The 15,371-nt window shown below is 33.4% G+C and overlaps 3 protein-coding genes across 3 annotated transcripts; all 3 read left to right on the top strand.

The window, feature by feature from the left end:
• Positions 1 to 2,410: 2,410 nt before the first annotated feature.
• On the top strand, positions 2,411 to 7,233 carry LOC133866274 (uncharacterized). The gene is made up of 4 exons (XM_062302802.1): positions 2,411 to 2,687; positions 6,515 to 7,041; positions 7,131 to 7,186; positions 7,227 to 7,233. Exons 2-4 carry the CDS (start codon positions 6,544 to 6,546, stop codon positions 7,231 to 7,233), a joined length of 561 nt encoding a protein of 186 aa, XP_062158786.1. The 5' UTR covers positions 2,411 to 2,687; positions 6,515 to 6,543.
• Positions 5,097 to 6,174, top strand: LOC133866275 (uncharacterized protein At2g29880-like). The gene is made up of 2 exons (XM_062302803.1): positions 5,097 to 5,429; positions 5,511 to 6,174. The coding sequence occupies exons 1-2, from the start codon at positions 5,097 to 5,099 to the stop codon at positions 6,123 to 6,125; spliced, it is 948 nt and encodes a 315-aa protein (XP_062158787.1). The 3' UTR covers positions 6,126 to 6,174.
• Positions 7,217 to 8,087, top strand: LOC133867235 (protein ALP1-like). Its single transcript, XM_062303953.1, has 2 exons — positions 7,217 to 7,362; positions 7,457 to 8,087. The coding sequence occupies exons 1-2, from the start codon at positions 7,233 to 7,235 to the stop codon at positions 7,930 to 7,932; spliced, it is 606 nt and encodes a 201-aa protein (XP_062159937.1). The 5' UTR covers positions 7,217 to 7,232; the 3' UTR covers positions 7,933 to 8,087.
• The last annotated feature ends 7,284 nt before the right edge of the window (positions 8,088 to 15,371 follow it).

Below are 15,371 nucleotides of genomic sequence, written 5' to 3'. Positions count from 1 at the left end.
TCAATTACATCCCAGGTTATTGTTGCTTGTATGCAGCATTAATTTACTTCTATTTCAAGAATAACATCCTTAATTTGACAGTTCTGATATACTGGTATTATTAACTTTCGTTTCTTTCCCCTCTCTCTCTCTTTTAACTCATCCTTTGATTCTAGCACACGGTTCGATGTTTCAACCATTTGCATTAATTTTACATGGCATATAAAAAAGATCGTCACAATTAGAAAGGAACGTTGTTTTACACTTATGATAATGTGGTAAAAGTATTCCGACTTCTACTAATTAGTCATCAAGAGAAAACAAAATAAAAAAAAAATAAAAAATTGTTAATTGATAATAAAAGAAAAAATGCTTAATCCTAAGAATTTAACTTCTTTGTTAGCCTTCACAAAAACTTCGATAAAAATACATTAACAAGACCTTATAAGCCATTCAATTTTAATTTATTAGGAGGAAATGCAAAGATAACTCTTACAATATCGCTAGTTGAGAGGAGGTGGTCTATCACTTTCGTAACATTGATATATAATTTTTTTATTTTTTTTCGTTTTATTTATGAGTACCAACTATGGTTTATTTGGGAGCACCCTCGTTAATCTTGAATTTAGATTTTTTTTCATTTAGTGTAAAAGTAAGGTATAGTTGCCTTTTTACATTTCATGAACACATGAAAAAACAACTATATCTTCACTATTATACTAAATAGAGAGGATCATTTTCCATCGACCTTCCGAGTAGCTACTTTTTTTCTGTAGCATATGCAAATATCTTGTGAGCCACAAATTCTATAAAATGGACAATTTTTCAACTGTAGAAAACATTCCATATGACAATGACAATGAAAACACATTTGTCTCAGCTCTTAGTACCATTGAGAATCATACACCTGTCATTATTATTCCATTAGTCACTATATATGATCATAAAAAAACCCTCTAATCTCCAAGGGGTAGCTTAATCGGCTGGAGACCACGCCTCATGAAGCGGAGGTCACTAGTTCGAATTCCTCATCCCCTCTTGTGTGTGGACATGTCAAAAATAAATAAATAAACCCCCTAAAAAAAACTTTGGTTAAGAGAGATAAAGACTCATATAAAACAATGAATAAAAATTTCTTACAAACCGGTTTGTAGGAAATTTCCTACAACCCACACATAAAAAAAACATGTGTCCTTTAAACATGTGAGAATCACATATTTTTTTATTCATGCTATTAAAAAAGCATGTAAGAAGCACATGCTATTTAAATTACATGTGTTTCTCACATGCCAAAGGACACATGTCAATTTTATAAGTGGGCTCTATTAAAAAAGCATGTAAGAAACACGTGCTATTTAAATTATATGTGCTTCTCACATGTCAAAAGACACATGTCAATTTTATATGTGGACTGTAGGAAATTTATATCCGCTAAAACAATAAAGAAAAAATAAAATTATTTGAGAGAATGATCGACAAGTTGTAACGAATAAGACAATAAAAAATGCCATTTTAAAAGAAGCCTTCTCCATAGTGTTCTGAATGTTGATGTCGAAGAGTTTATAATCGATACTTGATAATTTCATTTGCTTTCTAATAATATTTCAACTCCTTACTCAATATTTTATATAGGTCAGATTTTAATTTTTTATTCATGAAAAAACGAAAAATGGAAAGTCTAATTTTATTTTTTATTTTTGAATTGGAAAGTCTAATTAATTCAGTATCTAAAGACAATCATAATCTAATTAAATACAATTCCCACGTATAATGAGTCACTTTCCTTTATTTAAGGAAAGCAAGTCATTTTCTTTTGTAAAGTAATTAATTCTGTAAAGAGAAGAAGAAAAAAAAAAATTATCAAATCAAAATGGGGTTTCGTTTCTGTCCATTTGTAGAGAAGGGAAATTATCTCATTGTAAAGTAATTAATGACACTTCTTTACCATGAAAGAATTCTTCTTTTTTTTTTACGTGAAATTAAGAGCCTGTTTGGTTAGCTGTTTTGGAAACAGTTTTCTGTTTCCAAAACAGTAAAACATGTTTCGGTCCATGATATGTGCGTTTGGTTTGTTGTTTTTAAAACAGAAACAAGCAAAACAGAAAACAATAAAAAACACGAAATTAGGAAACAGGCTCAAGATGTTTTGACAAAACTGTTCTCATTTTTTCAGAAAAGACGCGCGGAACAACTTAACGAAACAGTTCTCATTTTAAGTATACAGTGCCCAGGCCACCGTTCGAACCACCTCATGAATTTTCTCTATTTTAATTTTCTGCATCTTCATTCTTCACGCCTGCCTGCCTTTACTCTCCATCTTTTCTGCCTTTACTCTCTCTTTTCTGCCTTCACGCCTGCTTTTACTCTCTCTGTTTTCTGCCTTTACTCTCCATCTTTTCACACCTTCCTTTTCTCTCCATATTCTCCCCTGCCTTCACTGCACCTTTCTCTTCACATCACTCTTTCACCAAGCTCTTCAATTCTTGCATCTACCCCATAACTCGGCCATCGCATCATCTTCAATTTTGGCTTTGAATTTGTGTTTCCTTCCATCCCAACTAACCCTACCAACCTTTGTTCTTCAGTAATTTCCCTCATCAGTTTTGTGTTATAAAAAGGCCTTAATGTGTTGGAGAAGAAAATCTGATTACAGAAGAGAAATCTGCGCCTCATCTATCAAAACGGCTCCAATCACAAGATCAAAGAAGGTAATTTTTTTCCTTTATCCTCTTCTCTTTCTGTGATTTCTATACTATATTATGTTTGAGCATTCTTGGATTTGTGGGTTTTGTTTGTGATTTCTGAACACTTGCATATAATGATCACAGATATATGTATGGAAAAGATATCCAATATAATTGTCTATATATACATTTGCCAAGTTTGATAAATATATTTTTTGTCGTTCACAAAGTAATAAAATAATAGTTCACTGAATCTAAAAAATTTAATTTGGTAAATAAGCTCCCATTTATTCATCCAAACAAAAAAAAAAAAAGGGGGGGGGGCTACCATTCATGCATATGTTAGAATAAACGGAATATATGTTCAAGTGTTAACACTCCTTCTTTGGCACAGTCAATGTTAATTGTTTTTTTCGGTATTAGTTCAAGTTTCAACACTGCATGTATAGCTGTATTCGTTGTGTGATGCTGTGTGCATCTGGACTGTGCCTTTCCATCTTTATACTTGGTCTTACTGGTTAAGTATTGATGAGCATCAAGTTCATTTTGTTCCAAAATATTAGCTTTTTTGTATTCTTTGAGGGGTTGCTGCCACTGACTCCTTGAATAGCCTTGATGGTTTTGTAGCTTCTAGCTCATAAATATATTTAATAAATCACCTCTGTTAGAAATTATATCCTATGTTTTTTTGTGTTTATTAGAAGGATTTGCAGGACCATAAGTTTATGTTGCTATGTTTTAGTGCCCCTGTGGATCATTTGGCCCAACTTGGCTGCGGCAGAGCCGTAGATGGCTATCTATTTTGTATTGCAAATATATGGCTTTTTTACTTAAGTAATTTTGTTGAACAGGAAGATTAAGTGGAAACACAGATGAGAACCAGTGTTAGGTGAATCATTGGTTGTAGAATATCTCTCTACACAAAATAAGTATGGTACTGAATGTTTTTGACGTCCAGTTTTCCATATTCAATGGGCTTACAATCTGTTTAGGTTTCAAGTTTCTCTACTTGGGTAGAATTTGTTTGGTACTTTTACAAAAAAACTTGTTGCTGCAAATTTATAATGAATGATAGCTTGCATTGGGGGTTACTTCCACTTAATGTCTTGGATTGATGTTGCCGGAGCTGATGCTCTGTTTTTTTTTGCATGCATGCTCATATCATGTACTAGTTCCAAGCAAACAGACATTGTAGTTGAAAAGCACAAAAAAGGGTAATTGAAACTTGTTCTATGAATTCAAGTTCACATGTTGGTTATGGCATATGCATGCGGTATCCCATCTCCTTCCCACCATTCATACATTTCTAAATTACTGCCATAAATTGATTGACCTGTTAAGGAATTTCTATCTGTATGATTTTAAGGATCAAAGGGAAATAGATTTTTCTTTTGCTGGTAAGCATGAAGTAGCCAAGATATCAAAGATGGCTTTAAATTTTTACACCCACAAAAAGATCATCAAAGATGGTTTTCTTTCTAGGCCTGCTCACAATCGCTTGTGGTTGGGACAAAAATCTAGAGACGAGGGAAAAGAGGACAAGTAGTGCCCTAGAGATAATCTATTTTTTGTGCATTATAATTTCAGACCTGATTGTTTCAACCAAGTAGTGCCCAAGAAGTCTATCTAAATAAATATTGTTGTATGTGTAATAGTTAGTTATATAGTAATATATTTTTTTTTTTTTTTTAAAGCTGGTGCTTATGTGTATACAAACCTCCAATTCCTTTTGTGAGCACTGTGGTTTGTAGCATGTGAGTATTTCAGTTTGAATAGTTCAAGATAAGTCTCTGTTCTTCAGTTTGAATTGGATGGATGGTTGGTGCTTATTTGCAATTGCTGTGAAAATAATCTTCCTTATCTACAATTGTTTATTTGTATGCTGTAATTTCAAGTAATTGACCCTGTTTGACACTAGGTTTAGTGTTTTAAATGTTTTACACTTGTGAAATTCCTATATGCAAATGTAGATCTCATTTGCTTCTTGTAATTCTATTTGTGAATATTATTACTCAATTGTGTAGATAAAATAGAAACATTTTAGATAATTTAGTACACATATGTGCTTTTATGTGGATATCGAATATAGAATAGCACATTAGGTACTAATATACTAATAATACAATGAAAAAAACTGGGTTATAGGCTAGTACCTATAGTAAAATTAAAAGTCATGAAAAATACTATTACTACTTTTTTTTAAAAAAAAATAGCAATTTTCTTTTGTTGCTAATAAACTTCTCTAAAAGTACATTATAGGCGTACTTATTGAGGCCACGTGAGAGTCATGGATCGCTAAGAAACTCTTTTCTGAAGTACAAGCCCAAGCCCACGCGTCGAAAGGTATAAAAACTCATCATTATTAATATTCGGATGTTGAACCCAATTATTAGGAAAGATATACGGATCTCTTAGACTTTTTATGTTAACTAGATGACTACCCAAGAACAAGTTGAAGATACTACCAAGTGGCCACCCCATGTTGAAAAGATTTTAATTGACATCTTGGTTGAGGAGGTTAACAAGGGAACATCTGACAGTGTGGGATTTTCCAAAATCCAATGGCGTAAGATTACAGATGAATTCAACAAAAGAGCAAAAGTAAATCCACGTATGACGCACAAACAGATAAAGGGAAAGTTTAATAGGCTTCGCATGAAACACCGTAGCTTCTCGACCCTTTTGAATGAACCGACTGGATTCGGTTGGGATCCTGAAAAAGGCACGGTCACTGCTGATGAAGATGCTTGGGCAAGGCATCTCTTGGTAAATTCTTAACCCTGCGGTAATATGGGAAGCTTATGATATGTGCATTCAAGCGCTTGATAATTTATTTTCTTATTTTAGGTTAACCCTATTGCGACGCAGTTTAAGACCAAAGGATGTGCAAACTACAATCTATTGGGGATTATATTCAATAAGACCACAGCAACTGGCGTGTTGCAACATGCATCTACACAAGACCCACCCAACTCTGCGGAGGAGAGACATCTAGATGAAGCGCTGCTAAACGGTGGTGTCCACGTGGATTTGGATGCTGATGAAGAGCTTGTTGATGTTGACACCCCACCCTCTGCGAATGACAATGGAAGAAACCACTCTGGAAAGCGTTCTGGAAGTACTGCACCACCAAGATCTGAGAGGAAAAAAAGGCAAAATGTGTCAGAACAGCTTCACGCAACCTTGGCCGCTATGGAGGAGTCGTGCCAGAGTCGGTCCTATATCAATAATAAAAAGCAAGAAAGACTTAAGAATATTGAGGAACAACAAATGGGGAGCAGCAACGTTGCACCTGACCCTTGCTCGATAAAAGGTTGCATGGCCATTATGTCAGAATTGGATCCACCTGTCTCGAGCACCACTTATTTGAAGGCAGTGCAGACCTTCAAGGAAGATTGGTGGAGGATTGTGTTTGCTACGATGCCACCTGAGCATCGTGTTGAGTGGTTAGCTTCACTGTAGATTGTTGTCATCTTATGGAGTTGTTTTGTGGTGTGGTTAAGGTGCAATGTGACAGGATATTATTTAGTATTAAGTTTTTCTTTTCCATGAAAAATGCTATTACTTAATTATGTAAAACGCATTGACTTATGATATCACTTTTGTAACTTATGAAGCTTGTTGTGCTTTTACTATATGAAGTAAGGGTAACTTATGCTTCTACTCTATTATATAATATTTAGTTGTGAGTTTTCTATGAATAATGTTGTTGCTTTATATGTATGAAGTGCTTTTACGCTATTATGTAAATTTTTTTTGCATAGTGTAGTTTCTTTGGGTGCATAGAATAACATGGAGATATGCAGTATAAAGTAATCTCTATACTAATTTATTGAGTGTATGGTTTGTAGGTGGAGGCAACTTTCGGGCCAATATTCTTATGGATTTAGATAACATTTTGGATACCGATAGTGATTCCTCTGATGAGGAGACCGAAATGCGTGAAATGCTTGATCTGATAGTGATTGTTATGAACTATAGGCCTAGGGAGCCTCAGCGCACATCCATATTAACTGGAGCAGCCTATATCAATGAACAACTGGAAGGCAACCCTGCAAACTGTCATGACATGTTTCGAATGTATAAGGGTGCATTTAGAAGCTTGTGTGCCCGTTTAAGGGAATTGAACTACGCTGAAGATACTAAATTAGTCACTGTTGAAGAGGCCGTTGGTATCACACTGTTTATACTTGGTCATGGTGTGGGAATGAGAGTTGCAGCTGATCGTTTCCAGCACTCCTTGGAGACAGTTCAACGTAAATTTAGGCAGACTATTCGAGCCTTTAGCAAACTAGGAAAACATATCATACGACCGACACAGACTATTGGAGTGCATCCATTTGTTAGTAACTCAAGTAAATATTACCCGTGGTTCAAGGTAATTGTATATTTACCCGTTTCCATATTAACTCGATTGTTGTACCCGTTATTTAAAGATCCTATATACTTGTTGTGTTGTGATTGTAGCATGCTATCGGTGCGATCGATGGGACACACATCAAAGCGCATGCTCCTACATCGAAGCAAACCGCTTTTAGGGGAAGGAAGTCGATTATAACACAGAATGTAATGTGTTGCTGTGACTTTGACATGAAATTCACCTTTGTGTATGCTGGGTGGGAAGGGACCGCGAATGACTCACGTGTGTTTCTGAATGCGCTTGGTAACGTGAAGAACAAATTCCCTTGGGCACCGGAAGGTATTTAAAATGCTAAATTTGCATTAATTTTTTAGATATTTATCCACATACTTAGATGGTCACAAACACTTATATATAATTTACCATCATGTAGGTCATTACTATTTGATGGACTCGGGCTACCCGCAAGCCAAAGGTTTTATGAGACCATTTCGTGGAGAACGATATCACTTGGAAGAGTTTCGAGCAACAGGCACCCCTAGAGGTTATAAGGAGCTATTCAATCACAGGCACTCATCTCTGCGGAATGTTATAGAGCGATGTTTCGGTGTATTGAAAGCTCGTTTTAAAATATTGATAGTTATGGCATCATATAAAACAAGTAAGCAACCGACAATTGTTACAGCTTGTTGTGCCGTGCATAACTTCATTCGAATGGCTGCGGATGATGATCATTTATTTACCCATTGGGAGAATGAAGATGTGCGTACGGATGATTATGAAAGTGTTGGTGGGTCCAGTTCGAGGCATGGAAGAAACCTTCAGAACCTATCAGATTCAGCCGGGCATGAGATGGCCGTCTTGAGGGAAAGCATTGCACAACTTATGTGGCAGCATCGAAATGATTAGATGTGCATGACTTTTGGAGTCAGTTATGTTTAACTAGTTTAATATCTATCACGTTTATGCAGCTTATGTAATGGGAATGACACTACTTGAAATTATTAGTACTAAGTATTGAGGCTAATATTTTGTGTTATTTGTAATCTTTATTCCCTCAACTTTTTTAGTATTTAGGTAAATAGATTATTTCTATTATTGAAAGACACATGAGTGTCCATCTCAAACTGGTTTGAGATATTTATTTGGAGATTTTTGTTCCAATTCTCTTATAATCTTGTATCTTTCGTGACTGTATGAGGAATTCCTAATGTTATTATTAGAAGCAGGTGGGACAATGGGTTATGGTTTATCAATTTAATTTTATTAGGCAGGTTAATCCAAAAATATGGGACACAAATGATAGTATGAATGACTGTGGCCCGTGGATCATATTTTAAATGTTAAGTTCTTAGTTCATTACTATCTTCATCTAGGAAAGTGATAAGTTTGGTTATTAAAAATGACCTCTTGTTGGCCACCTAAATAGAGCATACATCATGAATAACTTTTAACAAAAATAGTGTAAAAGAGTTTTGACAATATACTATTCTCATTTAGGCTATCAAGTTTAATGACATAAATTTGACAAAATTTTATTTGGAAATCACTAAATAAATGGTGAAAAAAAAAATTGAAAACAAAAAATATATTAAGAAATGCCAAACAGTTTTCTATTTTCTTCTTAAATGAAAACTGTTTTGCAAACAATTGTCCAAACGCATTAACCACTGTTTTCTATTTTATAAAACTGTTTTCGAAAACAATTTGCCAAACACTTTTTTAACGAAAAAACAACAAAAACAATTTTTTATTTGTGTTCTCGAAAACAATTCTCAAACACAAAAACAAAAAATCGATTTACCAAACGAGCTCTAACTATTCTTCTTCCGAAATTAACCCCCATTTCTGGGAGCTTTCATTTCCTATACCTAATCATTTTGATTGCACCACAAAAATCCTATTAAATCTATTAGATTTAACTCCAGCACGTCGTCGTCTTAGAGTAAAGTTTTATCTCTCCCATCTTTTTAAAGAAATGGAATCATTTTGATATAAATGAAGTGATATGACCATCATTATTTGGCCTTGAGTTATGTTAGAGTTCAATAAATTGTTAAATCTTTTAGTTTAAGATTGAGTCAAATTCTTAATAGAGTCATAGTCTAGATTTAATAGAGTATGTCTTAATCCTAGTCGGTCAGTTAAATAGTTTAAGAGTCCTATTTTGATTAATAGTTATTTTTATAACCGATTAGTATTGCTCCTCTATTTAAAGGGGATTATTAATGAATAAAAGAAAGTTGATTATTGTTATGTGAAATACAATTTATTGTGCTTTTTTGGGAGTTCCTGACTTATTCGAAACAGCTATTGGAGGTCACGGTTTCCTCGAACGAGCCAATCTACCATTTTTCTATGTAATGCTACATATCATCCATTTGTCCTCCTTTTGTCCTCCCAAAATTGATGTAGCTCTTAAAATCACTATTGGATCAAAATCTAATAATGATCTATCATAAATTCAATGGTGATTTTAAGAGTCACATCAATTTTAGGAGGACAAAGGGATGATATGTAGCATTACTCTTTAAAGTGATGATATCAATTGGTTCACAGCATGAGGATTCTCTCCGTTACTTTTTAGAATTTAAACTAATTAATTTTTTTAATTAACCATATCTTAATTTTTGGGAGTACTTTAGATAAGCATCTCTATTTTTTTTTAAAAAGTTCTTATAAGTATTGTAATTGCCATATAGGCCTCAAAGATATTAGGCATTTTACACTAGTTTTCTATATCGATCGTAGATTAATTCATGACTCTTTCTTTCTTTCTTTAACACTAATATAAATTGTTGATGCCGAATTTTTTATGATGACATGTCAACCGCGGATTGGGTCGACTTTGAAAATTGTTGAGTGATAAGGCCGCTAGGTTAAACTTTCCTTCGAGAACCTGCAAAACAAAGGTGCAATGGGGTGTCCTGGTGATGCCTCCTTCGACAGCCAAATTAGCAAAGATTGTTTCTAAAGCTCTTCTGAAGGAGGAAAAAGGGAAAATAAGAGAGTGTATGTCCAGAGATGGAATGCTTACCTTGATAAAAACGTTTTTCTTACATATTACCTGCATTTCCGTACTTTTCATTTATGGCTCGTGGATGCTTTTACTTCCTTATTAATTATTTTCCACTAAGGTGATGGAAATCTGACGTCGCCTTTGACATTCTGTCCTATATTTAGGGACAGACCGGGGTCGAGTGATCTTAATTCGGTCGAGTATTCAGTCATCCATTCCCTCTTGCACTTGCTTCCCAAAATTAATGACGGCATATCATTAATTATCATGATTCTCTTAAATGAAATGATTTTCATTTAATATTTTTGTTCCTATCCCTATTAATTACTCTCCCAATCTTGGACCCGTCAGTCAGCCTTAAATTCTTATTTAATAATTCTTTTATTCTCTGTTTTTGAACAGTACCTCAAAATATGAATCTTTATAACAAAAATATTATAAAGATTTAATATTTTTGTTATAACCATTAGGCGGATAATGCGGCTGTATAAGCCCCCAATTAATGATTACGAACAAAATTTTATTTCATTAAAAAAAAATGCCCTAATTACAATTAATATTATTTAATTAAGGCCTCTAACTATAGTAAACAAGTAATTAAAAAATGTATTAGTATCATTTGATTCTCTTGAAAACTTAATTCAATTCAGCAACATTAAAAATTGATTCTCCAAGTTCCAACTTTTCATTATTTTCTTGAAACAATGTTAAAAAAGTTAATCGCATTAAATAAGGAAATCGAACAATATTATAGTCATTCTTAAATATTGCATTAAATGCTAATTGCTAAGAAGATTAAAATAAAACCATTCATCTCTTTATGGATTAGGATCCTCTACAATTTCAAAAGAATTTTAAATTATTAAATTATGTGAATTCAAACGGTTTTTTACATCGAACGGCGTAAAAAATATCTCAAGGCCTCCATCGCCAGAATCTCGTCACCATTCATTTTTTGCCGTCGGTGATTCTTTTCGTACAAGCCAAACACTGAAAAATATTTCCAACAAAATAATCTTTTTTAAAAAAAAAAAAAAAGTAAAAATAATAATTTCATTATAAAAAATTTCTAACGACAGAGCATTATTTCAAGTCCCTCCACCCTGACTTCAACCTATTTTACACGTCATTACTCATTACAAGGAAAAGTATGAGCAGTTGGTGTCCTTATTTTACATCAACCTTAAGGGAAATGATTTGTGGGGGACAAAACCGTCCCCAGTACACTCTTTGTATTAAAAAAATTGATTTTAATCAAAAAGTTGTCTCTGATAAATCAATTTTTTTTTTTATTGAAAAGAGATTGCTGGGGGACGATTTCTTATCCCCTGTGTATCAGGTCTCCAAGCTTAATAACCGGATTTCGCCTTTTCTATTGACTTATTTCAATTGTTGTATCAAGTTCCTGGTGGACTATTGAAATTGTAGTCAATTGAAGAGGCCTTAATGAAACCCCTCTATACAAATAAATATTGGATTATTCGAGCATGCACTTTTCTCAACAAGTGAGTCTCAGTAAAATTCTCTTTCATAAAAGAGTGCATGCAGCAAGTTATAATTTGGGCAAACAAATTAGAGCATTTTTAGTGAACTAGTCAAAGTTTAAGAAAATTTTAGCTAGAAAATTCACTTATGTTATTTTAGCTAGCTACTTTTCAAAAGCTCTAAATACCAAACTCTCTAAATATTCTCTACTTTAAATAAATACTATTTTTTTATTGGTTTTAAAGTAACCACTTCCAACAACTTTCGACTATCATGAAACCAAAATTGAATAACCACTTCCAATGCAAATTAGTCTTCCAAACGCCACAAAGATTTTCAAGATTCACACCTTGAGATCAAACACAGTCAAACCAAACAAAAAACCCACAAGATTACTCACAAAAAAACCATCCAAACCCATGAAATTCCTATAATCTTTGAAAATGTAAAAACCCACGAATTTATGTTTATAGTAATCAAAATCACAAAGACCCACAAAGAAACCCAATAAAAAGGAGGAATGCTAGAGTTTCTTTTAGTATTCTTCTGGTGTCCATCTGGAATGATATAAATATAATAAAAAAAATTACATCTATGTCATTCTAGATGACATGGATGCAATTTTTTAATTTTTTTTTATTTTATTTATATCCTTCCAGATGGACACTAAAAGAACACTAGAAGGAGGTCTAGCATTTCTCAAAAAGAAGAGCTTAACACACACAGAGACTCACATTGGTGGGCCTCGACCCCCACCTCCACCTCCCTTGTGAAGTTTCTTTTCACAGCTATCCTACTCAGCGAGCTCAGTGCCAGCTTCAGGCCCTTCCACTTGATCTCCACCGTCAATCCCGTCTTTTCTACTCCCTCCCACACCAGATCGCCCCCCTCCAGCATTCTGACGACCAGCCTCACCTCGTACTGTGGAAACATTGATGGGTTTGGAAAAAGGGGAACTTGGAGAGGGTTAAACTTTAAAGTCGTTCTTAATCAAGGTTGGGTTAAAAATGAGGGACTAGCTGGGGTTAAGGGAGACGATATGTGAAACCCTAATTTCAGAGCACAAAGCCCACGCATTAGAGCAAGAAGACGCAGTAAATCAAATCAAACCAAACCCACAAATCAAATCAAACTAAACCCATATATAAACTAAATCAAACCTGAGATTCAAAAGCTTGCAAGAAGTAATCTGTGAGAATATGGGTTGAGGCGCGAAATAACTCAACTTTTTTGCTTCAGGAGATCGAGAACGCAGGAAGGCCGAATAAACACATGGAAAATATGAAAAGACGAGAGAAACTTGGCTCCACAGACCAGACGAGCAAATCTGATAATCACCAAATTTACTGTAGCAATAAGAAGCTTGTTATAGAGGCAATTTTAAGGAAACTTGGCTGAATTTAGTGATTTCGTCACTTTGACGAGCTTGTTACAAATGCTCTTATAATCAATCATAATTACAATTCCGTTGAAAAATTACAATCAATCCCAATTCATAATAGTCTCTTTCTGTTCGGCCACCACTAGTGACTGCTGTCACCCACAGTATTTTGGGAATGGACCAAATTTTCTGTAACAGTTGCTTCAATCTTCATCATTTCTTTCCAATAGTCCAGTTTTTGGTAGATGGAGCTTGAGTTTCTGTTATGTGTTAGATACATGTTTAACTTAATAGAATTTTTCTTTTCTTTTCTTTCTTTTATTTTTCAAGTATCAATTTTTTATTTTTTTTTTCACTTTAAATATGATTTTATAATACTTTTCTCAAATAATTAATTGACAAAAATCTCTCAATTATATTGCTTCCTTGTCCTTCACTCCACCCAAACATGCACTTATGTTTGTTGGCCCCATTCAAATGTGGGGAGATTCTTCTCTTTACCTAAGCTTCTTTCTTTTTCTTTATTTTTTTATTTTTGGTTGTGAAAAGGATGAAACTCTCTCTCCATCAGACCAATTATACAGGTTTTATAACACTTATAATTTTCACATGCCTTGTCAAACTTGGGGCACTCAATGAAATTTACCCAACTGAATTATACAACAATAATTGACAATGCACACCCAGTCACATATTTAGCTTAAACAATAACCTTGATAAGTAAGAAAAATAAATATAAACAAAAGCCTACATATCATAATTGAATATTTGCAGCATTTGTGAGCATGCACAAACATGGTGGAATTAATTGAATTCATAGCACATGTTGTATTTTGGTTATGAGTAATGCTAAAACTTCATTCTTATTCCACTTTATATATATATATATATATATATTTATACACTATTAGGCTTATGTGGTAGATCCTTTTGGTCATTGGATCAATCATCGTTTAAAAATGGATAAATGCCTTTTTGGTCAATGTGGTTTAGAATTTTGACAAATAGTACACTAAGTTTTAAAAAGTAATTAATCACTCCCGAAATAAGCAAAAAAGAACAAATTAGTCAACTTTATTAGAAAAGTTAATAAATTTTGTTAATGTTTCACATCAGTATATGTCAGGCTGGTCAGAGGGAGTAGCCAACCACACTAATGGCCATTGGAACCACCCCTCAATTTTTTTTATTATTTTTTTTATTTATTGCTACTTCTAGATAGCCGAACTAATTAACTCCATAGCCGCCTAATGACTATGGGGTGGTTCGGTCACTCCAATTTAACATATTAACAGACTATGTCAACTTTTCTAACTATAATTATTAATTTGTTATTTTTTTCTTACCATAAAAAATGATTGATCAATTTTTAAAACTTTAAGAAACTATTTGTTAAAACTCTAGACCACTTGGCAAAAATGGATTTATAATTAATGCATTTACTAAAATAAATGACCGAAGTAGTAAATGCATTCACTCAACTACTGCGTTTAATTATTAACGGCAATCTGATTGAAAGATGCGTTTATTAGTAATATATTTTTCTCGCATAATAGAAAATGAAAATGAAAAAGAGAATGGTTAGTAGGAACTAGGAAGCAAGAAAAACTCTTCCTTTTTCCTTGGTGTATCTTAAACATGCTTGTTATTACGTTGTCTAAATAACATAGAAATTTGGAAAGTTTAAGAAAGAAGAATTGTTAGGTCTATCTCCTCTAGATGGCTAGTTGTATCTTAGACTGTCGAGCCAGATTAACCCTGCAACATCCTTTCTTGACCCTTAAATTTCTATGTTATTCGGACAACTTAATTTAAAATGTCCATCCATATTATATATAATATTCAGTTGCTTAAGACTAAGAGTAACACTACGTATTACACCTCCATCTCAATGAGTTGATGTAGCAATGTCCATCAACCATTGTTAAAAAAAAGAAAAAAAAAAAAAAAGAAAAAAAAAGCTGATAGCTATTGCTGCATCAGTCCAATGAAAATAAGGTGCGATGAGAGTGCAATATCTAGATACTCTAGGACTAAACCTAATTTGTAGCAAACTAATTTGGATAAGTTTAGGATATGAGTACTCACAGAAGTTTCTCAAAGTTTCAATCTAAATTTAAGGAATCAAGCTACCTTTTACTTATTTAAATAAACTTCATAATAGATTCGTTTATATTTTCCTATACTATTTATTTATTTTATTTTCATTACTTTTTCTTTATTGTTTTTTTATGATTACCTTATTGTTTTTCTTTTTAACAAACAATAACACTTGCCTTGAACCACCGTCACCCAATAGCCATTTTGGTTCAGATAACTAATTCTTTGGATTTGATAATTAATTATATAGAATCATGAACAATCTTAATCTGACCCATTTAATTAAACGGATCAAATTCTTTAACCTTAATCATCTAATTTTGAATTGAGTTTAAATTATGTCAAAGCATGAGTATAAAACTC

This window comes from Alnus glutinosa, chromosome 4, assembly GCF_958979055.1.
Source record: "Alnus glutinosa chromosome 4, dhAlnGlut1.1, whole genome shotgun sequence".
Lineage (NCBI taxonomy): Eukaryota > Viridiplantae > Streptophyta > Magnoliopsida > Fagales > Betulaceae > Alnus > Alnus glutinosa.
Note: the sequence above shows the minus strand (reverse complement) of the source record. Positions and strands in the feature narration are given on the sequence as shown.